The 26118-nt window shown below is 51.3% G+C and overlaps 1 protein-coding gene across 2 annotated transcripts in view; it reads left to right on the forward strand.

Moving 5' to 3' along the window:
* The window catches only part of LOC136495209 (glyoxylate/hydroxypyruvate reductase HPR3-like), a 34997-nt gene extending 9927 nt beyond the window's left edge, over positions 1-25070 (forward strand). Inside the window, exons 1-3 of one of the 2 annotated variants that reach the window (XM_066491192.1) lie at positions 22460-22721; positions 23388-24146; positions 24320-25070. In XM_066491192.1, coding sequence (XP_066347289.1) covers positions 23685-24146; positions 24320-24844 — 987 coding nt within the window. In that variant the 5' untranslated portion in view covers positions 22460-22721; positions 23388-23684 and the 3' untranslated portion in view covers positions 24845-25070. Of the gene's footprint in view, positions 1-22459; positions 22722-23387; positions 24147-24319 lie in introns of those variants that run through there. The other variant, XM_066491191.1, reaches the window with a different exon arrangement.
* Positions 25071-26118: the final 1048 nt, after the last annotated feature.

Raw genomic sequence — 26118 nt, forward strand, 5'->3', positions numbered from 1 at the left:
CCGACACACAGCTGCCACCCATTCAGATCCAATCAGAATGCTGGACCATGTACTTCGACGGGTCTCTGATGAAAACTGGGGCCGGCGCGGGCCTGCTCCTGATCTCGCCCCTCGGAGTACACATGCGCTACATGATCCGGCTTCACTTCGCCGCCTCCAACAATGTCGCCGAATACGAGGCCCTCGTCAACGGCCTGCAAATCGCCATCGAACTTGGAGTGCGATGTCTCGACGTACGGGGTGATTCGCAGCTCGTCGTCGATCAGGTGATGAAAGAGTCAAGCTGCCATGACCCCAAAATGAAGGCGTACTACGCGATAGTACGTCGTCTGGAGAACAAGTTCGACGGTCTCGAACTCAGCCACGTTGCACGAAAGTTCAACGAGGCCGCGGACGAACTAGCAAAGATGGCGTCGGCACGGACCCCGGTTCCCCCGAACGTCTTCGCCAGAGACCTCCACAAGCCATCCGTCGACTACGCCTCGACGGAAGAGGGCCCATCAGCCGAGCCCACCGCAGGGCCCGAGGCCCCCTCTGCCACCGAGACCTCGCCCGCCGGGCCCGAGGCCATGGCAATTGACGCAGAGCCTCCCGAGGCCGATCCAGGAACGGACTGGCGAGTCCCTTTCCTTGATCGCCTCATTCGAGGAGAACTTCCTGCTGACAGAACCGAAGCCCGGCGGCTTGCGCGACGCGCCAAGACTTACGTCCTCTGCAATAGCGAGTTGTATAGGCGCAGCCCATCCGGTATTCTCCAACGATGCATCACCACCGAGGCTGGCCAATCCTTACTTTGGGACTTGCACGCGGGAGTCTGCGGGCACCACGCGGCGCCTCGGGCGCTCGTGGGTAACGCCTTCCGCCAAGGTTTCTATTGGCCAACGGCGGTGGCAGACGCCACGAGGCTAGTACGCTCCTGCGAGGGATGCCAGTACTACGCTCGACAGACGCACCTCCCGGCCCAAGCCCTCCAAACCATCCCCATCACATGGCCATTCGCTGTGTGGGGGCTGGACATGGTTGGGCCTCTGCAGAAGGCACCCGGGGGCTATACCCATCTGCTGGTGGCTATCGACAAATTCTCCAAATGGATCGAGGTTCGTCCGATCGCTCAGATCAAATCCGAGCAAGCGGTGCTGTTTTTTACGGATATCATCCACAGTTCGGGGTTCCTAATACCATCATCACTGACAATGGGACACAATTCACCGGTCGCAAATTCCTAACTTTCTGCGACGACCACCACATCCGGGTGGCCTGGTCAGCCGTAGGGCACCCAAGGACGAATGGCCAAGTAGAGCGTGCCAACGGCATGATCCTACAAGGCCTTAAGCCAAGAATATTCAATCGGTTGAAGAAGTTTGGCAAGAAATGGCTCGCCGAACTCCCGTCAGTCATCTGGAGCCTAAGGAATACCCCGAGCCGAGCCACGGGGTTCACACCGTTCTTCCTGGTCTATGGAGCCGAGGCCATCCTCCCCACTGACCTAGAATACGGTTCCCCGAGGCTACAGGCGTACAACGAGCAAAGCAACCGCACTGCCCGCGAAGACGCCCTCGACCAACTGGAGGAAGCCCGAGACGTCGCGCTGCTACACTCAGCCAGGTACCAGCAAGCCCTACGACGCTACCAAGCCCGGCACGTCCAGAGACGAGACCTGAAGGTGGGCGACCTGGTGCTGAGACGGAGGCAGAGCAACAAGGGCCGCCACAAGCTGACCCCACCCTGGGAAGGGCCGTACATCATCGCTCAAGTGCTGAAGCCCGGGACCTACAAGTTGGCCAACGAGAAGGGCGAAATCTTCACAAACGCTTGGAACATAGAACAGCTACGTCGTTTCTACCCTTAAATTTCCAAACGCTGTTTACATGGTTTCTCGAAATACAATAAAGAAGCGTTCTTAGTTGTTATAATCTTTCGTGGAACCCCCCTGATAGACAAGTCGATTGTATAGAACCTAAGGACCGCACGATCGTCTCAAAAGCGAAAAGACTGGCCGAGCCGTGAGAACGACCCACGCCTCCGGGCTACGGTAGCTCCCTCACCACCTTTTTACCCAAAGGACAGCGTAGGCTCCGAGGAAGTTCTATGCAGAGAGCTTGTCTATCAATAGGGGCTCGACGTCACAATACCCCTATAAGGGGGACTCGGCTCTGCCTCTGCAAAGCCGAGCCCCCCTCGGGGGCTAAAGAGGGGAACCCCCTAAGTCTCGAACACCGTTTGTTAATGGTCTTTCAAAAAATTTCTACGCCAAACTCTCTCGCGCTCCGACGGGACCCTCACAAAAAACCCAAAGACCAAAAGTTTGTCTGGAGGCCAAAGGGCCGGTCGAGACGTGAGAACGGCCTACGCCTCTGGGCTACGGCAGCTCCCTCACCACCCTTCGCCGAAGGACGGCTTAGGTCCCGAGGGATTTCTTTGCGGGTTCCCAAGATCGAGACAGAGGGCACAGGCTCGGAAGTTGAACAGAAAACGATTAAAAAACGCACGTGCGCAAATACTTTACAGGCCTCGACGGCCACGAAGACGTCACGATATGACAACTAACCCAATCCGGTTACATGGCCCCTTTTTTGGCCCAGATCAAAGCTCAAGGATCGGCGGCCGACGCGGGAGGGACCACCTCTTCTTCAAATAGACGGGCCAGCGCTGTGCCAGGTGCCTCGGCCGCCTCCAACAGCTTCGCGACCTCCGCATCCGCCTCTTCGTCATCTTCTGGCAACACGTAGCCGTCGCTGACAGCCTCGAGGTTGATGGCGTAATGCGAGGAGACGACGGCCAGGGCACGCTTGACACCCGTGTGCAACGCCCCCCGGAGCCTCTCGTGGACGCGGCCGCTCAATGCAATCAGGCGGCTCCCAAGGGAGCTGGCTGATTGGACCTCCTCGACGTCCAGGGTCTCGCAGGCGGTACGAACGGCGCCGCACAGCGCCTCGTGCTCCCGGACCTCAACATCCAGCGCTGCTTGCGCTGCGACAGAGGCCTCAGCCGCCTGGGAAGCCTCTTTCTCCAGATCTACGTCGCAACGAAGGGGCAGGAGTCAAACGCGAACCGGAACAAATGGACAAGGAACACGGTCCAGCGGAACTTACCTTCGGCCTTGTTCTTCCAGGATAAGACCTCGACCCAAGAGGCCTCGGCCGCCTTGGTAGCCTCTGCCAGGGCGACTTTCGTCGCCTGATGCTCGCTCTGCTCTGCACCCAGCTGCCCGGCCGTGGCCTTTGCAGAGGCCGTTGCTTCTTGGGCCCGAGACCTGAAGGAGTCTCTCTCCTCCTCCAGTTCCTTAATCTTCGCCACCAGAGGGGCAGCCTGGCCCTTAGCCGTGACCAGCTCGGCCTGAAGGTCAGCACAACGAAGGCGGAGGTCCTCCACTTCCGCACTCCGCGCCGACAGAAGCCCCTGGGCATCGGCAAGCAGGCCCCTCTGCCGCCGGAGCTGGTCCCAGACACCCCTCTCCCTCCGTAGGAACACCGATTTCCCAAGGGACCGGGTCTCGAGCTCCTAAAAAGGTAAAAAACGCACGTCAAACACTGCGAGGACAACTCGGCACGAGACACGAAAGTACTTACCCGAGTGACACCAGGCAAGTCCCCTTCCATGACAGTCATCGCTGTCTGCAACGACCGCACTGCCAGTTGGCGGTACTCCTCGAGGGTATCCCAACGCCCCCCCTCGGCGATGTCTTCAAGGGCGAACACAGGCTCCCCCTCGGGATCAGCCTGGTCCCGCCAGAAAACGCGCGGGAAGTTCCACCCACGGGGCTCGGGCCGTAGCGGGGCAAGGGCTAAACTCCCCTCGGCAGGATCTGGGACTTGCTGCTCCGCGGCACTGGCCGCCTCGACGTCCGCCGCCTCCTTCCCTCGGGAAGAATCATCAGACGAGATTGTCTGAACCAGGGGCGGCGCCAAAGTTTGCTCCGCCTCCACCTCCATCGCCTCGGTCTCGACGGACCCGGGGGCTCTGGCCTCTGCCATCTCTACCTCGATGGCCCCGGAGTCCACCGCCCTGACCTCGGAGGTCTTGGGGGCCCCGGCCTCACTCTCAATGGCCTCGGCAGTGCTAGACGCCCCAGCCTCCGTCGCCCCAAGACCCACAACATCGCGAGGCGTGGGCTCCTCCTCCTCCACTCGCTCCGCGGCCGCCTCGGCACCCTTTTCCTGGGCGGCCACCTCCTCCGAAACGGCCTCGCCCGACGCCGCGCCACGCTGCGCGTCAGCCTGCGCCTCCGCTGCCCGATGGGCGGAGGAGCTAACGTTCACCTTGAGCGCCTTACGGGGCGCCAAGGGAGGATCTTCCACCAGATGCGTCTGGCTGGAAACAAAGACACTCCCGAGGTCAGCATGCGATCAAGGGGCAAACAAGAAGTACTACGGACTCCACCAGAGAAGACGCTTACCGCGAACGGGGATGCAGCCGCTTCGACACCGCCTGCCTCCTCTGCAACGATGGCGGTGGTAGCGGCAGCGCGGCCTCGGTATCCACCAATGCCAGCTGGCCTCCGTCGGACCCCGGCACCTCCTCGACCCTTCGCGGAGACAATGGGGTCGCCCCCACCGTCACCCGCTCCACCTCCACCGTCGAACCCGTCAGGCCGACGGCGCGCTCCTCCGACACCCGCGCCTCAGGTGTGTCGGCCTCGTCCCCGGGACGGACCGCCACCGGACGGACCGCCACTGGCCCCGGGACACCTCCTCCTCCTCCTAGGGGCGTCAGGCTCCTTGCCGGCGCCCCGGGTACCATCTCCCTGATGTCGGGGAGGTGTTCCAAACAGGCCGTCCCCACCTCGCGCCCGCCGTCGTCGCTCGAAGAATCCGACGCCGACGACGAAGGAGACGGCTCCAACGGGAGACCGTCGAGCTTCTGATGCCGGCGGCGGGTGTCCAGCTTTTTGCGCGCAAGGATCTTCTTCGTGCGCTTCGCCTCCTTGGCATCTTTCTTCCTCTTCTCCTCCTCGGCACGCGCCCTGTTCGCGGATCGCCGCCGGGCGTCCTCGGGTACGGGCGGCGGAGAGCCTCGCACATCTCTTATCCCCTGAGGGAACGACGAAGTAAGACAACAGACGAAAAGGCAAAAAGCAAGAAGGCCGCGAGAGCCTCGGCAACTTCCAACTTACCAGCGAGACATACCCCCGCGACGGGCGCATCGGGAACGGCATCAAATCCTCAATCTTCGGCTTCACGTCCACTGTTTCCCTCACCCGACGCAGGGTCTCTTCGTCGGTAAGGGCGAAGGCGGACATCTTGATACCGGCGATCGGATCGCTCGGCGTCATCTCGAACAGCCGCCGCCGCCGGGCCATCAGCGGCAACACCCTCCGGCGGTGAAAAGCCGCCACGACCACAGCCGCCGAAAGGCCATGGTCACGCAGCTTCCGCAAGGCCCTCAAAAGCGGTTCCAGCCTGGGCTGATCGGCCTGGATGACGCCGTACCCCCACTTCTCCGGTTGACTCTCCACGACCCGCCCGGTATAAGGGGGAAGTCCTCCGCCGTCGTTGCGGAGGTAGAACCAGCCGTCATACCAACGACGGTTGGACGATGACAGCTGGGCCGGGATGTAGAGGGACTGCCGGTCTTGCCGCACGTGAAGGGTGCAGCCGCCGGCCCTCTGCACCTTCCGAGCCCCCCTCGTTCCCCCCGGCTTGGTGGTGAACGTCGCTCGGAACAAGTGGAGCCACAACTCCCAGTGGGGAGCGATCCCCAAGTACCCCTCACAGACGGCGACGAAGATGGCTGCCTGCGCGATGGAGTTGGGGCTGAAATTGTGCAGCTCCACGCCATAATAGTGCGGGAGCGCCCGCATAAAGTTATCCGCCGGCGACCCAAAGCCTCGCTCGTGGAAGACCACGAAGCTCACCACGTAGCCGTCGCGCGGCCTCGGCTCCGACTCGTCCCCCGGAGCAATCCACTCCGGCTCGTCGGGGTCGGTGATCGGGCGAAGAAGACCGGCCTCCACGAGCGACTACAGCTTCTCCTCGGTGACGTCAGACCGCTCCTAGGGATCCGCCGCAAGGAGGACGGGACCACCAGCCATTTGCGCGGCGAAGGACGCTGCTACGGTGGTTATCTCTCTCCCTCTCTCTTTCAGTCTCTCGCCCTCGCCCTTCTCCTCCCCGGCGCTCTATGCTCTCAGCAGCGGCACGGAGGCAGCAAAAGCGAATGCGAAAGAGGTAAGAAGGGGAAGGGCGAGGTTCTTTGCGTATTTATGCAGGGACAAGACGAAACCGCCGGGCGACGAAATCGGGGAAGTTTCCCCCAAAAGATCCGGAGCGGTTATCCAGATCCGGTTTTACAGCCCACGCGCCCACTCCCTCCTCAATAAATCGTGCGTGCAGATACGTCCCGTCGACTGACCCCACGTCGCGTCCAACCGCAGCAGCAGCAGGCGCCGTTCCGCCTCCCCGAAAAAGCCGCCTCAAAAGGCGCGCCTGCCGTTGTTAGCCGTAGGGAGAGAGATAACCCCCCCCCCCCCCCCGATTCCTTTCAGGCAAAGGAACTGGGCACCGAGCCCGTTACGGTCCAGGGGTTCGAAGGCTGGGCCCCCAGGGGTTTCGACAGCTGCCCCAGGGCAACAGAGCCAGGGGCGACTACGGGCGAGCCTATGCGAGGCCGAGGCCCAAGCAAGCGAAACGCTTGGGACGCCCCGTGTCGTGTCCGAGACCGGTAGGGAGGTCTCCGAATGGGATCCCACCGCAGGGAGGCGCCGAGCCACCGAGGCCCAGCGAACGGCCTCGGCACCCACTAGGGAAACCCGCCGATATTTTTGGAGCGCGTCTCCGGACCGCTAGCCGACCCCCAGCGAACGGGGTACGGGCCTCCACTCGGACTTACCCGATAACAGCTCACCGGAAATGCCGTCGCTCGCGCCCACCGAGGGTAGCATGGCATCTTCCACCCCTCCTTCCGAGCGAAAAGGAAGCGCGAGGGTCGAATAAAAGTCAGGAGAATCCCTGACGGCCCTCCTGCCCCGCGCAGAGGCTAAGGGACCCTTCCTGCAAAACATTGCCGAGGCCCAGCGACTTAGACTCGCACACGATGGGGCTCGACAAAACAAACCCTCCTTCCGAGCGAAAAGGAAGCGCGAGGGTCGTTCAAAAAGTCAGGAGAATCCCTGACGGCCCTCTTGCTCCGCGCAGAGGCTAAGGGACCCTTCCTGCAAAACATTGCCGAGGCCCAGCGGCTTAGGCTCGCACACGAGGGGGCTCGGCAAAACAAACCCTCCTTCCGAGCGAAAAGGAAGCGCGAGGGTCGTTCAAAAAGCTAGAAGAACTCCTGACGGTCCTCTCGCCCCGTGCAGAGGCTAGGGAGCTCCTTCTGCAAAAGACGCCGAGACCCCGCGACCTAGCCTCGCACCCGAGGGGGGCTCGGCAGACAGACCCTCACGCGCGAGGGGCGAACCAAAAGCCAGGGGGACCTCTGACCGCTCTCTCGCTCCGTGCGAGAGACTCGGGGGTTCCTCCTGCAACTTTGCCGAGACCCAGCGGCTCAAGCTCGCACACGAGTGGGCTCGGCAAACAGCCCCCCCGTCCGAACGAAAAGGACGTGCGGGGGACGAACAAAAAAGTCGGGAGGACCCCTGACCGCCCTCTCGCTCCGTGCAGAGGCTCGGGGGCTCTTCCTACACCCTAGATAAAGACAAAGCGACCCAAGCCCGTTACGGTCCAGGGGTTCGAAGACTGGGCCCCCAGGGGTTTCGACAGCCGCCCCAGGATAAAGGAGTCAGGGACGACCACGGGCGAGCCCGTACAGGCGCGCCCCGGGTCGTGTCCGAGACCGGCAGGGAGGTCTCCGAATGGGATCCCACCGTAGGGAGGCACCGAGCCACCGAGGCCCAGCGAACGGCCTCGGCACCCACTAGAGAAACCCGCCGGTATTCTTGGAGCGCGTCTCCGGACCGCTAGCCGACCCCCAGCGAACGGGGTACGGGCCTCCACTCGGACTTACCCAATAACAGCTCACCGGAAATGCCATCGCTCGCGCCCACCGAGGGTAGCATGGCATCTTCCACCCCTCCTTCCGAGCGAAAAGGAAGCACGAGGGTCGTACAAAAAGCCGGGAGAACCCCTGATGGCCCTCTCGCTCCAGGCGGAGGCTAAGGGGCTCTTTCCGCAACATCGTCGAGGCCCCGCGATCCGAACTCGCACCCACGGGCCCGGCAAACACGATGAAAACGCTCCACTCGAAAGAGAAAAAAGCCCCTGAAGAAGTGAAATCACTCCTCCAGGGCCTCGGGGGCTACACCCGGCGGGTGCGCTCGCGCGCACCCACCGAAACCTCGAATGCAAAACACCATCCCGACAGGAACTATCAAGAGCCAATTCTCGTCAGAACCTCAGGGGGAGTGCCTCCACTCCCCCCAAGGCTCGGGGGCTACTGTCGGGTACCGTGAGAAGGGGTACCCTAAGCAAGACCCAAAAAACGACTGCTTAGACTTCGTAGAGATCGAAACCAGCTAAACACTGCTGGCCTCGGCCGATTCTCCGACTCACCCGAGGCCCCGGGGGCCTCGGCCGATTCTCCGACTCGCCCGAGGCTCCCTCACTACCGACCTCGAGCGATTCCCCGCCAAAGGCCTCGGCCGGGCCACCGACCCTCCGTCTCGCGCAAGGAGGGCTCGGCAGCACTCCGCTGCCTCTTCCTCCTCCCGTCCCTCTGACAAAACGTCGTGTCGCATCAACTCAGCCAACTGCTGCCCCTGACGACAACCGCATGCTCGGCACAGTACAGCAGAATGGCCGATGGGACAGGAGGCAGGACTGGGCAGGGGTTATCCGTCACTGTGCTAACCACCATGCACATGGTTGACACCCATGCCTCACTGTGCTGCCAACTCCTGCTCCGAGGACAACGCAGCGTGGGGAGCCACGTCTGGGCTACTGTGGCCTCGGAATCAATACCCAGGACCAATAATTCCCTCCAAGGCCTCGGTAGTTTGCCTCAAGGGCTCGACAGCCTGGGGACCCATGTCCACCAAAGCCCCCCGCGATGGCTTGGCCTCGGCACCTACAGAGCCACAGCCCCCTACGACGTCATCACGCGATGACCTGCACGTCCCCCGGACTGGGCAGGGGTTACCCGTCACTGTGCTAACCACCATGCACATGGTTGACACCCATGCCTCACTGTGCTGCCAACTCCTGCTCCGAGGACAACGCAGCGTGGGGAGCCACGTCTGGGCTACTGTGGCCTCGGAATCAGTACCCAGGACCAATAATTTCCTCCAAGGCCTCGGTAGTTTGCCTCAGGGGCTCGACAGCCTGGGGACCCATGTCCACCAAAGTCCCCCGCGATGGCTTGGCCTCGGCACCTACAGAGCCACAGCCCCCTACGACGTCATCACGCGATGACCTGCACGTCCCCCGGACTGGGCAGGGGTTACCCGTCACTGTGCTAACCACCATGCACATGGTTGACACCCATGCCTCACTGTGCTGCCAACTCCTGCTCCGAGGACAACGCAGCGTGGGGAGCCGCGCCTGGGCTACTGTGGCCTCGGAATCAGTACCCAGGGCCAACAACTCCCCCGAGGCCTCGGCAGTTTGCTTCACGGGCTCGGCAGCCTGAGGGTCCATGACCGCCGAGCCCCCCACGATGGCTCGGCCTCGGCATCTGCAGAGCCGCTGCCCACTACGACGTCATTACACGGTGACCAGCACGTCGCCCGCCATGTCCTGCATCAAGCTGTACGGGAACCCCACGACGCACAAGATCAAGTATGACCGGCGTGTCACTTCTGCACGACAAGGACGGAGCCACTCCATCGACCATACCACAACAACAGTGGCCGGCTACAGGGCTCGGACACGACACCCCATTTGCAGAAGCGCTATGTAGCAACCTATGTACGTTCCCGGTCCTCCCTTAGAGTATAAAAGGGAGGGACCGGGGCCATTTCTAGGGGACGAGAAAGACGAACACACCGATAGAACTTCGCACTCCTACGCTGCTTGGGAACAACGCCTCAAGCAGCCCGCACCACCCACGCCGAGACCTGGGGCTAGCTCCCTCTCTCACCTAGCTTGTAACCCCCTACTACGAGCACTCCGGTGCGAGGAATACAAGATCGATCTCTCGGACTGGACGTAGGGCCTCGATTGCCTGAACCAGTATAAACCTTGTGTCTCTTTGCATCACAATCCGGGATTAGGGGCACGCAGTACAAATTCACCGACAAATTGCTCCCCCTACATATGTGCTAAGAGTTTGGATTGTAGCTTGCACATATGCTTAGATAGGAAATATAGGAGACAATGTCTACCAAATGATGCTAAGGTATAAAAGATAGACCTTTAAAGCGTGATACCAATCGGAATGCACCAATATACTATCCTTAGCACCATGGTTAGCTCAATATCACTTGGAAACATACTTTTGAAAGATACCACTTGTAAAGACTTATTTAAAAATGAAAGTTATCTAGAGATTTCATTTCATCATTCAATCTGGCAACTAACATTCATCACACAAGCATGAATGTTTAAATTTAATACTTATGCCATGCAAACAAACATATGAAATGCAAATTCAAATGCACCATGCAAGTTCATGAGCTTGCTCCCCCTTCTTGTGTGCTCAAAATTTTAATCGATCCTTTTTCTTTGTCATCTCTCCCCCTATGTCATATATCAAGATATCTTTATGTTTCATTCCCTTTATGATATTTCTTTTTCTTTTTTACTATCTTTGTTTCTCTCCCCCTTTATCATCAATGACCACAAAGGTTTTAAATATAGATAGTATTACTTGTAGGGTAGAGATTATCAATGTCAATTAATGGGGTGAGGATCATTTTCCCAAATTTTGGTCTAGTCTAGATTATTTGTCAAAGATATTTAACTCGGTTTGATCCAAGGACAAGCTTCTTCACACCTCCAAATAAAGGTTATCTTGTACCATGTTGAGTTAAACACTTATAGCTCATTTTCTAAATTAAACACTAGGTTTACAAGCCCATAAACATGTCATATACTATCACTAGATCATGTCAAGCATAGAAGCAATAGTGATACCATATGGACATCAAAATTATTTGATTTTCATGAATGAGCCTAATAAAATAGAACCACTTGAAAGGTCCTAATAAGATTGAAAATATGACTAGATGCACTAAACATGTCCTTAGCAAGGATGTATGCCATGCCAATCAACTTTTACCTTGGATTGCTCGAAGGAGAGGCATGTCATATGAGTAGAGGGTGTATCAATATATATTTGAGAAATCCAATATGTTCAACTTATTCCTTAGCTTACAAAATATTTTCTCATCCAATGGCTTGGTGAATATATCGGCAAGTTGATCTTCGGTGCCTACACTCTTAATGCAAATGTCTCTTTTTTGTTGGTGATCTCTTATAAAATGGTGGCGGACATCAATGTGCTTTGTTTTTGCATGTTGAACTGGATTGTTGGTTAACTTGATTGCACTCTCATTGTCACATAGCAATGGCACTTTCTTGAACTTGATTTCAAAGTCATTCAAAGTGGCCTTCATCCAAAGTACTTGTGCACAACAACTATCGGCGGATATGTATTCGGCTTCGGCGGTTGATAATGCAATACTATTTTGCTTCTTTGATGACCATGAAACAAGTGATCTTCCCAACATTTGACATGTGCCCGATGTGCTCTTCCTTTCAACCTTACATCCCGCATAATCCGAGTTGGAGTAACCAACTAGCTCAAACTTTGCTCCTTTGGGATACCACAAACCAACATTTGGTGTATGCTTCAAGTATCTCAATATTTTCTTTGTAGCCTTCAAATGACTTTTCCTTAGTGAGGCTTCAAATCTTGCACACATGCACACACTAAACATGACATCCGACCTTGATGCGGTCACATAGAGTAGGCTTTTAATCATAGACTAATATAATTTTTAATCTACCATGTTTCCACTTGCATCACTATCCAAGTTGCCATTGGTTTCCATTGGTGTGCTAATGACTTTGCTATCAATCATGCCAAACTTCTTGATCATGTCCTTGATGTACTTGTCTTGACTTACAAATGTACCATTTTTTAATTGCTTGATTTGAAGACCAAGGAAGTAACTCAACTCTCTAATCATGGACATTTCAAACTCATTAGCTATCATCTTTCCAAACTCATCATAAAATTCTTGATTTGTTGATCCAAATATGATGTCATCTACATACATTTGCAAAACAAATATATCTTTTCTAATCTTCTTGATGAATAGAGTGGTGTCAACCTTGCCCATTGTGAACCCTTTAGAGAGGAGGAAGTCCCTCAATCTCTCATACTATACTCTAGGTGCTTGCTTCAAGCCATACAATGCCTTCTTCAACTTGTACACATGGTTGGGCTTCTTATTATCTTCAAAACTAGGAGGTTGCTCAATATATACTTCTTCATTGATGTAGCCATTGAGAAATGCACTCTTGACATACATTTGATAGAGCTTGATGTTGTGGGCACAAGCATAGGCTAGCAAGATTCTTATTGATTCCAATCTAGCAACCGGGGTATATGTTTCTCCAAAGTCAAGACCTTTAATTTGTGTATAGCCTTATGCTACCAATCTTGCTTTGTTCCTTACCACTATCCTATCTTAATCTTGCTTGTTTCTAAAGACCCATTTGGTTCTAATCACATTGTGTCCCTTTGTCTTTCTACCAACTCTCATACTTGATTTCTTGTGAAGTTATTTAATTCTTCATGCATAGCATTCACCCAATCAACATCCTTTAATGCTTCATCTATCTTCTTTGGTTCAGTGGATGACACAAATGAGAAGTGTTCACAAAATGATGCCAATCTTGATCTTGTTTGCATACCATTTGAAATATCATCAATGATTGTATCCAAAGGATGTCTCTTGCAATTCTTGTTGGTTGGAGCAATGGAACTTGATTGCTTGCACTTACTAGATTATTGGGTTGAGATGATGTACTAACCACTTGATCTTGTTCATTGTCATGAGATACACTTGCACTAACTTGATTTGTATCATCTTGCACATTTGAGTTAGAGAGCACTTGCACTTGATCATCTTCATCATCATTCACTTGTCTATGCCTCAATTCACCAATATCCATGTTCTTCATGGCATTTGAAAGTTAAATGCCTCTAACATCTTTCAAGTTCTTATCTTCTACTTGTGAACCCTTGGTTTCATCAAATTCAACATCATGAACTTCCTCAAGAGTACCACTATCCAAATTCCAAACTCTATATGCTTTGCTTATAGTGGAATAACCAAGTAGGAATCCTTTATCACATTTTTTGTTAAATTTACCCAATCTTGTGTCTTTTTTCAAAATATAGCATTTGCAACTAAAGACTCGAAAATATGTAATATTGGGCTTTCTACCATTTAAGAGCTTATATGGTGTCTTTTCTTTCAATCGGTGACAATAGAAGCGGTTGCTACAATAGCAAGCCGTGTTGATAGCTTCGACCCAAAAGGATTGACTCACATTGTACTCACTAAGCATAGCCTTGTTATATCAATAAGTGTTATATTCTTCCTCTCAACAAGGTCATTTGATTGAGGTGTGTACTTGATCGAGAATTGATGTCTAATTCCAAATTCATCACACAACTCATCAATTCTAGTGTTCTTGAACTCACTACCATTGTCACTTCTAACTCTCTTGATGTTTGTTTCAAACTCATTGTGAATGCCCTTGACAAATGATTTGAATGTTGTAAACATATCACTTTTGTCCACTAGAAAGAATACCCAAGTGTATCTAGTGTAATCATCCACTATCATAAATCCATATTTGTTACCACCGATACTAGTGTATTGTGTTGGCCCAAACAAATCCATGTGCAATAACTCAAATGCTTTACTAGTGCTCATCATGCTCTTCTTAGGATGTGTGTTTCCAACTTGTTTGTCGGCTTGACAAGAGCTACAAATCTTATTATTTTCAAACACATCTTTTAAGTCTTTAACTAAGTCATGCTTAATCAATCTATTCAATTATTTCATTTCAACATGATCAAGCCTTCTATGCCATAACTAACCCATGCTAGACTTAGTGAACAAGCATGTAGATAATTTAGCTTTACTAGCATTGAAATCACCCAAGTATAGATTCTCATATCTAAAGCCTTTGAAGATCAAGTTAGAGCCATCTACACTTATAATCTCTACATCATCTACCCTAAATATGCATTTGAATCCGAGATTACACAATTGTGCCACGGATAGCAAATTAAAGTTCAAGCTTTCTACTAGCAACACATTGGATATGCTCATGTCTTGGATATTGCAATCTTACCAAGCCCTTTGACATTGCCTTTGCCATTATCACCAAATGTGATACTATCATAACTATCATTGCCATTGGTGTTGATTGAGTTGAACATTCTTGCATCACCGGTCATGTGTTGAGTGCACCCACTATCAAGAACCCAATGCCTTCCTCCGGATTTGTAATTGACCTATAAAACAAGATCAATTCTTTTTAGGTACGCAAACTTGCTTGGGTCCTTGAAGGTTAGTCACTAAGCTCTTTGGTACCCAAATGGCTTTCTTCTTTGAGCCCATCCATGGTTTACCAATGAACTTAGCCTTTACACCATTTGTACCCATAGTAAGCATGTAGCATGAATCAAGCTTAATGAAGGATACATTAACATTTTTGCTCTTGTTTTTGTATTCTTATTCTTTGTGACCCACTTGTTTGCAACTAGTGTAAAACCGACCATTGTTTTTCACAAAACTAGTCTTGTGAGGAGCAAATGTCGCTTTGTCTTTCTTGGGGGTATAGCCTAATCCCTCTTTATAGAGAGAAGCTCTTTAGCTAAGGTGTGAGTGAGCTTATTAACCTCCTTCTTGAAGTTCTCATTCTCAACCACTATTGAGGCATCACAAGTGAGACCATCACTACTAGATGAGGTAGAAGTGGAAGTGCTACAAGAAGGGTTAGTAGTAGCAACAATGATAGGCATAGATAGTGATGTATCAATTAAATCACAAGTTACACCTACATCACAAGTTTCAACATACTTCTTTTTATCTTATTCATTAAGCAAAGAGGAATGAGCATTTTTAAGCTTTTTGTGAGCTTTGCCAAGCTTTTCATTGGCTTCCTCTAGCCTCTCATGAGATGCATTGAGCTCATCAAAGGATTGCTTAAGGTATTTTAGTTTCTTACGCAAGTTTTTACATTCCATTCTCTTGATGTCAAAGTGTTCTCTAGCATCTTCTAGCATGTCAAATAATTCATCTTTAGTGGGTTCATCATTATCACTATCACTATCATTTTTATTTTTATGTTCATTATCATCAACATGTTCTTCATCACTTTCATCATTACAAGATTGTACCTTAGTGGCCTTAGCCATGAAGCATGATGAAGATCCGAAGAGAGAAGTCTTCTCATTGATGGCAATGCTTGCAAGAACCTTCTTCTTGGTGGTCTTGTGATCATCACTATCATCATCATCATCACTTAAGGAAGCATCACTATCCTAAGTGACTACATATGAACCACCCTTCTTCTTGAATGCCATCTTGTCCTTCTTTTCTTTCTTTTCCTTCTTGTCCTTCTTCGTATTCTTCTTTTTGTCATCATTATTGTCATTATTGTATGGGCATTGAGCAACAAGATGATCTTTGCTTCCACACTTTAAGCACCTTCTTGACTCTTCTTTGTTCTTGGATGAAGACTTCTTTCTTCTAGCACGGTAGCTCTTCTTTACCATGAACTTGCCAAATCTCTTGACAATTAAAGCCATCTTCTCATCATCATCATCATCCCATGATTCATCTTCTTCATTTGATGTTTCTTGCTTTGCTTTGCCCTTAGATGATGTGGCTTTGAATGCCACGTTCTTTTTCTTCTCATCCTTCTTCTCATTTTTTTCTCCTTCTTTTCTTCCTTCTCATCATCATCTCTATAAATATCATCGGTCATTATATCTCCCAATACTTGGTTTGGTGTCATGGTGTCCAAACTGCTTTCTCACTAGAATGGTGACCAATGTACCAAATCTTAAAGGCAAGCATCTCAAGAACTTGTGGGAGAAGTCCTTGTCCTTCACCTCTTCTCCAAGTGCTTTGAGATCATTGACAAGCACTTGAAGCCTATGAAACATCTCTGGCACACTCTCATCTTTCTTCATCTTGAAGCTTGCAAACTTCTCCTTGAGAATGTAAGTCTTTGCACCCTTCATGGCTTGAGTGCCCTTAAATGATTCTTCCAACTTCTTCCAAGCCTTATAAGCCATCTCAATATTCTTGATTTACTCAAATGTTTTCTCATCAATTGCATCATGAATAGCACTTAGAGCAATGTCATTGTTTTGGAGAAGTACTTCTTCGGCCGCGGTGGGATTCTCCGGATCACCAATCTTAATTTTGGTTTGTACCATCTTCCACACCTTTCTATGGATTGAATTGATATGTGTGGTCATCTTTGACTTCCAATAAGGATAATTTGTGCCATCAAATTGGGGTGGCTTCTTTGTGTTGTTGATTTGAGTCATTTTTACACCGAAGGTTGTTAAGCCTCAAATCACGGTGACCTCGGCTCCGATACAACTTGAAAGGTCCTAATGGCTAGAGGGGGCAAATAGCCTAATAAAAATTTCTACAACAACACTTAACAAAACTGTTAGACAATTATGAGGCGAAGCAAATGTTGCACTAGCCTACTAAAAAAGCAAGCCACCTACCACAATTCTAGTTTAGATAGTATCTATTCACACAATAGCTATGATACTACTCTATGTTAGTGTGCTCTCAAAGGCTAACTAAAGAGCCACACTAAACAAGCAAGCAAGCTCTCACAACTAGCTACACTAAAGAGCTTGTCAATAAGTTTGCGATAATGTAAAGAGAGTGATCAAGAAGATTATACCGCCGTGAAGATGAATGAACCAATCAATCACAAGGATGAATAACCATAAAGACCAATCACCTCGGAATCAAAGATGAACACAATGATTTTTATCGAGGTTCGCTTGCTTGCCGGCAAGCTAGTTCTCGTTGTGGCGATTCACTCACTTGGAGGTTCACGCGCTAATTGGCTTCACACGCCAAACCCTCAATAGGGTGCCGCACAACCAACATAAGATAAGGATCACACAAGCCACGAGCAATCCACTAAAGTACCTTTTGGCGCTTCGTCGGGGAAAGGTCAAGAACCCCTCACAATCACCACGATCGGAGCCGGAGACAATCACCACCTCCGCTCAACGATCCTCGCTGCTCCAAGCCGTCTAGGTGGTGGCAACCACTAAGAGTAACAAGCGAAATCCGCAGCAAAACACGAACACCAAGTGCCTCTAGATGCAATCACTCAAGCAATCCACTTGGATCACTCTCAATCTCACTATGATGATGAATCAATGATGGAGATGAGTGGGAGGACTTTGGCTAGGCTCACAAGGTTGCTATGTCAATGAAAATGGCCAAAGATGTGAGCCATAGCTGGCCATGGGGCTTAAATAGAAGCCCCCACGAAATAGAGCCGTTATACCCCTTCACTGGGCATAACACGGGCCGACCGGACGCTTTGGTCCAACTGACCGGAGCCTGGACTCAGCGTCCGGTCCACTGATTTATGCCACGTGTCACTCTGAGTCAAAACTGAACCGTCAGATTACAACGGCTAAGTGCTGACCGGGCGCTCCGACTAAACTGACCGGACGCTGGAGCCTCAGCGTCCGGTCGAGTACAGTAAGGGTCCAAATCCATTTTTCCTCGACCGGACACAGCCCAGCGTCTGGTGGTAAACCCTAGCTTCTGTACCGCCAAGTCAGCGCGACCGGACGTAGGCAGTCAACGTCCGGTGCATTCAGATCCAGCGTCCGGTCACTTGATCGACGCTGGCATCTCCTCTGTATTCTTCACCCTTGCTCAAATGTGCTAACCACCAAGTGTATCACCTTATGCACATGAGTTAGCATATTTTCACAAACACTTTCAAGGGTGTTAGTTCTCTACTAGATCCTAAATGCATATGCAATGAGTTAGAGCATCTAGTGGCACCTTGATAATCGCATTCCGATACGAGTTTCACTCATCTTAATAGTACGGCTATCTATCTTAAATGTGATCACACTCTCTAAATGTCTTGATCATTAAAACAAAATAGCTCCTACAAGTTATACCTTTGCCTTGAGCTTTTGTTTTTCTCTTTCTTCTTTTCGAGTTTAAGCCCTTGATCATCGTCATGCCATCACCATTGTCATGCTATGATCTTCATTAGCTTCTCCACTTGAAGTGTGCTACCTATCTCATGATCACTTGATAAACTAGGTTAGCACTTAGGGTTTCATCAATTCACCAAAACCAAACTAGAGCTTTCAGATGTTCTCGGCGTAGCGTTCCTGGGAGAGAAAGAACTCGGACGGTGTTCGCTTGACGTCGATGTCGAGGAAGGAGCGGAGCTCACCCATGTCCTTCCCTGCGAACTTAGCCCGTAGGCGTTCGATGATGTTCTGGAGGAGGACGGGGCTGGAATCGGTGAGGACGATGTCGTCCACGTACAGCAGGAGGTAGGCGATGTCGTGCCCCCGCTGTAGAACGAAGAGCGACGAGTCGAAACGCGTGGTGCAGAAGCCGAGCTTGACGACGAAGTCGGCGAAGCGGTTGAACTAGGCGCGCGGTGCTCGACGGAGACCATACAAGGACTTGTCGAGGAGGCATACGACGTTCGGCTGGGATGGGTCGACGAAGCCGATCAGTTGTTGACAGAAGACACGCTCCTGGAGATGTCCGTGTAAGAAGGCGACACATCCAGTTGCTTAGTCGCCCAGCGTCGCGACGCAACAATGGTGAGCATAGTGCGGATGGTCGCTGGCTTGACCACCTGAGTAAACGTTTTGCCGAAGTCGATGCCGGTCCATTGGGTGAATCCATGGACCACCCACCGAGCCTTGTAGCGTTCCAAGGATCCGTCGGGATTGAGCTTGTGTTTGAAGACCCATTTCCTAGAAACGACGTTGGTGCCCAGCGGTCTGTCAACAAGACGACAGGTGCGATTGCGTTGGAGCACGTCAAACTCCAGTGCCATGGCATCGCGCCAATGGGGATCTTTGAGGGCAGTGCGTGTCGAGCTGGGAATAGGGGATATGGCAGAGGTGCTGGACGCCAGCGCGTACCGAGGATTTGGTTTGTGGATGCCGGCGCGGACGCGTGTGATCATAGGATGTGCACCAGCAGGCGCGGCAGTCGCGACAGCTGGAGAGCGCGGTGGCGGCTCATGGACTGTATGCGAGGGAGGAGTTGGATTACTTGATGATGGTGATGAAGATGAAATGGGAGGGGTGGAAGTGTGGACACTGGGAGCAGCAGGACTCAGCGGTGGCGGGGGCACCGCGCGAGCGGGCGTTGTCGGTAGAAGAACAGTGTCGTCTGACACTATAGCGGATCCTGCTGTTGTCGGCGCTGGTAGCGATTGCTCAGTAAGAAAAGGGAATTGGGTCTCGTCGAAAACAACATGGCAAGACGTGATCACACGGCGAGTGTGAAGGTCTAGACAACGATAACCGTGGTGGTCCGCTAGGTAGCCGAGGAAGGTGCATGGTGTGGAACGAGTGCTGAGCTTATGTGGCGTGGTCGCGGTCTGACCGCGCCGCTGGATTGACATGGCCAGCTATTAACAAGATGGGTTGCCATGGCCAACGCCTCAACCCAGTAGATGATGGGCATGCCGGCATGGATGAGCAGGCTGCGAACGCAGTCGTTGACAGTCCGTAGAATGCGCTCAGCCTTCCCGTTTTGTGGTGAGGTATAGGGGCATGACAGGCGGAACACGGTGCCATGGGCACTGAGAAAGCGACGCAATGCGTGATTGTCAAACTCCTTGCCATTATCAGTTTGAAGAGCAATCAAAGGAAGCTGGAACTGAGTACAAACGTAAGCATGGAATGCTAAGATGCACGAAAGAGCTTCAGATTTGGCGCGTAATGGGAAGGTCCAAACATAATGGGTATAATCATCAATGAGAACGAGATAGTATTTGAATCCAGAAAAGCTATGTACAGGGGATGTCCAGATGTCAGCGTGCACTAGCTAAAAGGGTACATAAGAAATTGAACTAGAAGAAGTAAATGGCAATCTAACATGTTTGCCAAGCTGACAAGCTTCACAAAGAGCAGGCGACTGTTTGGTAGAGGTGAACTCGAGGTGGGGAAGCGACTGACGAAGTACATGTCGCCCTAGGTGACCTAAACGCAGATGCCAGAGGTCGATGCTGGGGACGGTGGCGGTCAGAACCTCAGGCGTGGCAGGGACCAGGGGGTACAGCTTGCCGTGGCTATTACATCAGAGGATCACCGATCGAGTTGGAAGATCCTTGACAGAAAAACCAAAAGGGTCAAACTCAATGGAGACATTATTGTCACAGGTGAGTGCGCGAACAGAAATAAGATTCTTAACTAACGAAGGGGACACCAGAACGTTGTTAAGAAGAAGAGGCGATTTGGTGGTGGGAATAGAGGTAGAAGCATGATGAGTTACTGACATGGTGGTGCCATTGCCGACTGTGATGGGCATGGAATGAAGAACAAGCTGAGGATTGGAGAATTTACCGGCGTTGGAGGCCATGTGTAAAGAGGCGCCAGTGTCGAGGAACTATTCGGCCGCTTGGGGTCCAGTCGGCGAGGTGTGCGGCGCGTTTAGCGCGGTGAGAAGAATTTGGTGGTTCCACGGGTCCAGCGGCGGTTGCGGCGAAGGAGGCTGGGCGACGGTGTACGATGGCGCGGCACCGGCGAAGTAGGCTTGATGAGGCACGGTGCCGGGACGAGGACCAAGAACGTCGGCGCCTGGCGCCCGGAAAGGCATGGGCCAGGCCTAGACCATGCCGTCCACGGGTTGTGACCCGGCGATCTGGAACTGCCGTGAGGAGCGCCGCCGCACCCACGTCCGCGGCCACGACCACGACGGTTGTCGTTGCGGGAGGACGAGTTGCTAGAAACCGCCATGGACATGGGGGTGGAGGGCGTGGAGCTGGAGCCAGAGATGGAACCACCGTCTACCAGGGCAGAGGTGGGCAGGCGAGGGGCACCAGCGGCGAGCAGGGCTTGCTGGGCCGCCGTCTTGGCGTGTTCCTTATCATAGTGCTCCTCCAGGAGAAGGTATGAGCGTGCTGAGAGGAAGGTATCGGGAGGCTGCTTCGTCGTGATCGCGGGGATGGCATGGCGATACCTGGAGCTGAGACCGCGTAGCATGTTCTGCACTTGGCTCATCTCACGAACCGGCTGGCTGACATCACGGAGTGCATCAGCGAGTTGCTTGAGACGCCCGGTGTACTGGGTGATCTCCATGTCGCCCTGGACCAAATTGCAGAACTCGGCCTCCAGGTACACGGCACGATGGAGTTCGTTGTCGCGGAACTGGTCGTGGATGGCGGTCCAGATCTCGTACGCCGTGGCCTTGGGCGTGCGCACGATGTCGCGCACATCTTTGGCGATGGAGATGTAGATCCGGCTCAAGATGCATTGATCCACGATGGGCACGTCGGGGTCACAATGCTGGAGAACGGTTGGCGGCGAGGAGACGTGGGGGGTGAGGCCGAATTTCCCGAGGAAGGCATCCATGAAGCAGCGCCATTCATCATAATTGGGCTCAGCGAGCGCAAGAACGACAGGCACGTGGGATTTGATGTTGACTGTCTAGAGAACGGCAGCAGGTGGGGAGTTTACGGCAGTGGCGGGAGGAACCTCGCCATCAACGGACGACTCGGGAGAGGAGACTACAGAAGAAGCAGCAGGGCTGACGTTGAAAAGAGGATTTTCCGCCATGTCATCCATGGCGGGGAGGAGGGTGGTGACCGTGGCGAGCGGCGGAGTTGGGCAGCGGAGCGAGAGGTTGGGTGTCGAGCGGAGAAGGATCAACCCGCACTGACTGATACCATGTAGAGAGGAGAATTGGGAGCCAACACCCATTCATATTGATCTCAATGAATATATATGAGTTACAACAGGCGCACAATGGGCAACCGATCTCATCTAGCGCACGGCGTGCGCGTCGTGGGAACGGGCGGTGACCGCGCCCACGGTCCTGGCAGTTGTCGTGCCCATGGCCTAGGTGTACACGTATACACAGAATGTCTCTCAACAATTATCATGCATATTCCAAACTATTAATGTGTTATTTGAACTATTTGTATGGTACATAATTTAGGACTTATTATGCTATTTAGTAGTTGTTTACCGAATTGTGAGACAATTTCTATGATACTCTACTGAATTGCTAAATGGATTTTATCAATTTGCACATAAAAATTTTGTTTCGGCATACCCTACGCAAAAAATCCAGCTCCACCACTGCACTGAGGCCTCCGCATCTCTGTCTGCCATTGCCATGACATCCTCTGAGCCCCCGGTGCTCCCGACCCTCCTCATGTTCAATGCAGGTCAACCAATGACAGGACAACGTATGTTTGAATCAGATGAAGAAAAAGATGATTGACAGGTTAGTTCCCTAGCTGTTGGTTCACTAGGGATGTTCTGATATCAAAACGTACACTAGCTGCTGCTTCACTAGGAATGTTCCTAGAAAAAGATAGCATGTTCATTTGGCTGTGGCTTGTCGTAAACGATCGTAAATTTCCAGCCAGAACAATATTTTTCTCTCACACAAACCAGCCAGCAGTACTTCTTCACGAACCAGCAACGATACGAACCAGCCAACCGAACATGCTGATGGTAGAATATGGTGTGCGTCAGCAGCTGTACAGTGATTCAGGTGGTTCTGTTGGAAATTAGCTGAGTTCTGCGGAATGTGATCCCCAAAGGTAGCAGTCCTTGTGCTTGGTTTTCTATTGTATTAGGGCTGTTCAACCACGGTCACTAGGCAGTAGCCATAGTTGGGATGCAAATGTTTGGATGTCTGAATGATGTACAGTGTGTTCCACTGCATATTCTAAAATTGATCAGCAGCTGTACAGTGTCTCATTGCATATTCTGAATACTAGTGATTTGCTCATGTGTTGATTAGCCACTGAATATGAAATTGACTTGTTTGAATCAGCCATGCTTCACTGCATATTCTTTTGGTATTAGAATATGGTCTGATCAGCCACTGCATTAATATATTACTAAGTGGATTCCAGCTCAAGTTTCTTTGCACTATAATAGACACTGGTTTTAGCCCATTCTTATTACCAAATCTCTTTAATGGCCTTTGTTCTGTTACTACTAGTTAGTGTAGAAACTATACCGGCTGTAAATAAGTGAACTCGTTTCAGAAGTGGCTGCATCTTCTAAGTTATCAGCAATTAATTTGATGGTGCTGACTATAGTTTATTTGCATGACAATTTTGCACAAGATAGATATTAAACGTGTACTGGTCTGTTATTGTAGCTGAGGGAACTGGAAAGGGGTGTTGAAATCCTTGTACTGTAAGATTGTTGAAAATATATATTCTCCCCTCACATACGTATATTCGATTCATTTGCAGGTGTTTAGGTTGCACAATCACTTCAAATGGTTAAACCAAGCAACTCGCCAGTACTATGATCAACTGGGTGTAACTTATTGATTGTCTGTCAGTTATCTGAACTGGATTACAGTCAAATGGTTAAATTCCATTTGTAAAAAGGATCAGGAGTGGGTTGGGACAGTGTGAATTAAAGGATCGAACTGGATCGGGCGATATCTTATATTATTATAAGTTCGAACAGGATCGGGCTTACAACCTAATCACACAGGATTGGAGTGGGGCTTGGAGCGGATCACGGCCCATTCCCAGGCTGCCATGACATCCTCCGAGCCCCCGGTGCTCCCGACCCTCCTCATGTTCCGCGTCCGGGAACTGCGCTTCCACGCCGAGCTGCGCGAGCGGTACCATGTCCTCGACTTCTTCACGTCGGGCGAGCCCCTCCACGGCTTCCTGGCCGCCGCGGCCGCCGACCCGGACCCGCCCCGCGCGTTGGTCACTGCGGGAGGCGACTCCGTTTCCGTGGACGCCGCGTTCCTCGACGCCGTCCCGTCGCTCCGCTTCGTCTTCAGCACGGGCGCGGGGCTGGACCACATCGACCTCGACGAGTGCGCGCGCCGCGGCGTCGCCGTCGCCAACTCCGGCACCGTCTACTCCACCGACGTCGCTGACCACGCCGTCGGCATGCTCGTCGACGTGCTGCGCCGCGTCTCCGCCGCCGAGCGGTTCGTCCGCCGCGGGCTCTGGCCGCTCCAGGGGGACTATCCCCTCGGCACCAAGGTCGATCGGTCCCGTACTCCCGTTCCTCCTTCTCACTTGACTTCTTCATTGATATCATTTCATCTCTTGTTTTTCGTATCTGATTAGAGCGAAAAAGCCGCAAAATTTCAAGACTTTCTGCATCTACACCATTGCAAAATCTCAAAATTTCTGCTTTTTATTGATGTCTTCAGTTGGGCGGCAAGCGTGTCGGCATCATCGGATTGGGGAACATTGGTTCCCTGATGGCAAAGAGGCTCGAAGCTTTCGGCTGCGTCATCCACTACAACTCCAGAAAACCCAAGGAATCCGTCTCCTACAGATACTTCACCACCGTCCACGACCTCGCGTCCGAATCCGACGTGCTCGTCGTGGCGTGCGTGCTGAGCAAGGAGACGCACCACGTCGTGAACAGGGACGTCCTCGACGCGCTCGGGAAGGACGGGATTGTCATAAACATCGGCCGGGGGCTGAACATCGACGAGGCGGAGCTTGTCAGCGCGCTGGCAGAGGGGAGGATCGCCGGAGCTGGCCTCGATGTCTTCGAGAAGGAACCCAAGGTGCCTGCGGAGCTCTTCTCCATGGACAATGTGGTGCTGACGCATCATTGCGCGGCTTTCACGAAGGAGTCCAGGTCGGACCTTCGTGACGCCACCATCGGGAACCTTGAAGCCTTCTTCTCCGGTAAGCCGCTGCTTACCCCGGTGCTTCCCAGGTAAGATCCATGGGTCGTACTGTTGCAGGTCCATCGATGTTGGAATATAATTTGACTGTATTTTCTGCTCCAAGATGCATGCCTAAAGATTGTGCGCTGTGTGGTCAGGGGTTTCAGAACGTATATCTCTGTTTTTATTTTCTTTGTAACTGGAAGATACCCGGCGCATTGCTGAATACAAAGAATACAAAGAATTTGAAATGAAATTGAGTAAAGATGGTACATGTGGATAGCTTACAAACAATTAAGAGGCTGGAAGTCCGTTGGATATGCAGGTAGTTAGTGGGGGATGATGTAGATGGTTTGCATGTTGAAATAGACTTCTAATAGGGAGCCATGCCAAAATAAATCTAAGATGGACACTGCACACTTACTAACTATATCAAATCCGAACAAAACATAATCCACAACAATTCTATCTTGGTTTCATCTCTCGTGGCATTTGAATAGAGCGATTTTAACGACAGCTAATAGTATCAGAACTGAACTTTCATAATAGTTGAAGACCGAAATCTATATGCCACCTTATAGAATTGTGTTACATCTTAAAAAAGATATTTTTTTTCCTAATATACTAGGTAAATGCCTGTGCATTGCAACGGGAACATATATACCACAATAACATATGTATGACTGTGTGTTATACTGTTACCTAAAATAGATACTGTAATCATAATGTTTAGAACATCAATATTACATAAGTCTTATAGATAATTAAAATATAACTCCAAAATTGAATGCGAAACTGAAACATCAACTTCATATTGTTCATAATGTAAGAACCTATTGTATCACTTCATGCCTACGATACGCTTAAGATAATCTTGCACTTCTTTAGGAATTAAAATTTGTCTTGAATTTTCTTTGTATGCCAATAGTTTGATCATGAAGACATTTCGTATTCTTTGACCATCCTGTGCATAGTCAAATATAAAAACAGAAAGTATAATAAGTAGGATTATATAAATGAATTATAATAAATCAAAAAGTATATATGATCAGAAATATTGTTTCCGCTCACCGTGTTGATCCGTGTGAGTTGCCCATTATTTCAGGCCACCATTAGTTGTAGAGCACGGAAGCCGGACAAACTTCTGTAATAGAAATGGATTGTTAGCTATTCATTATATTATAATTTAAATAATATAGTTATTATATCATTCTACGGGGTGGTTCAAAGGGACTTCCGTATCTATATCAATTGGAATACCATCTAAAATTATAGTTTTCCAATAAAAAAAATACCTTTCCCTTTCCATCCGGAGCCTTGAGCGATCA

The sequence above is a fragment of the Miscanthus floridulus genome, chromosome 12 (assembly GCF_019320115.1).
Source record: "Miscanthus floridulus cultivar M001 chromosome 12, ASM1932011v1, whole genome shotgun sequence".
Lineage (NCBI taxonomy): Eukaryota > Viridiplantae > Streptophyta > Magnoliopsida > Poales > Poaceae > Miscanthus > Miscanthus floridulus.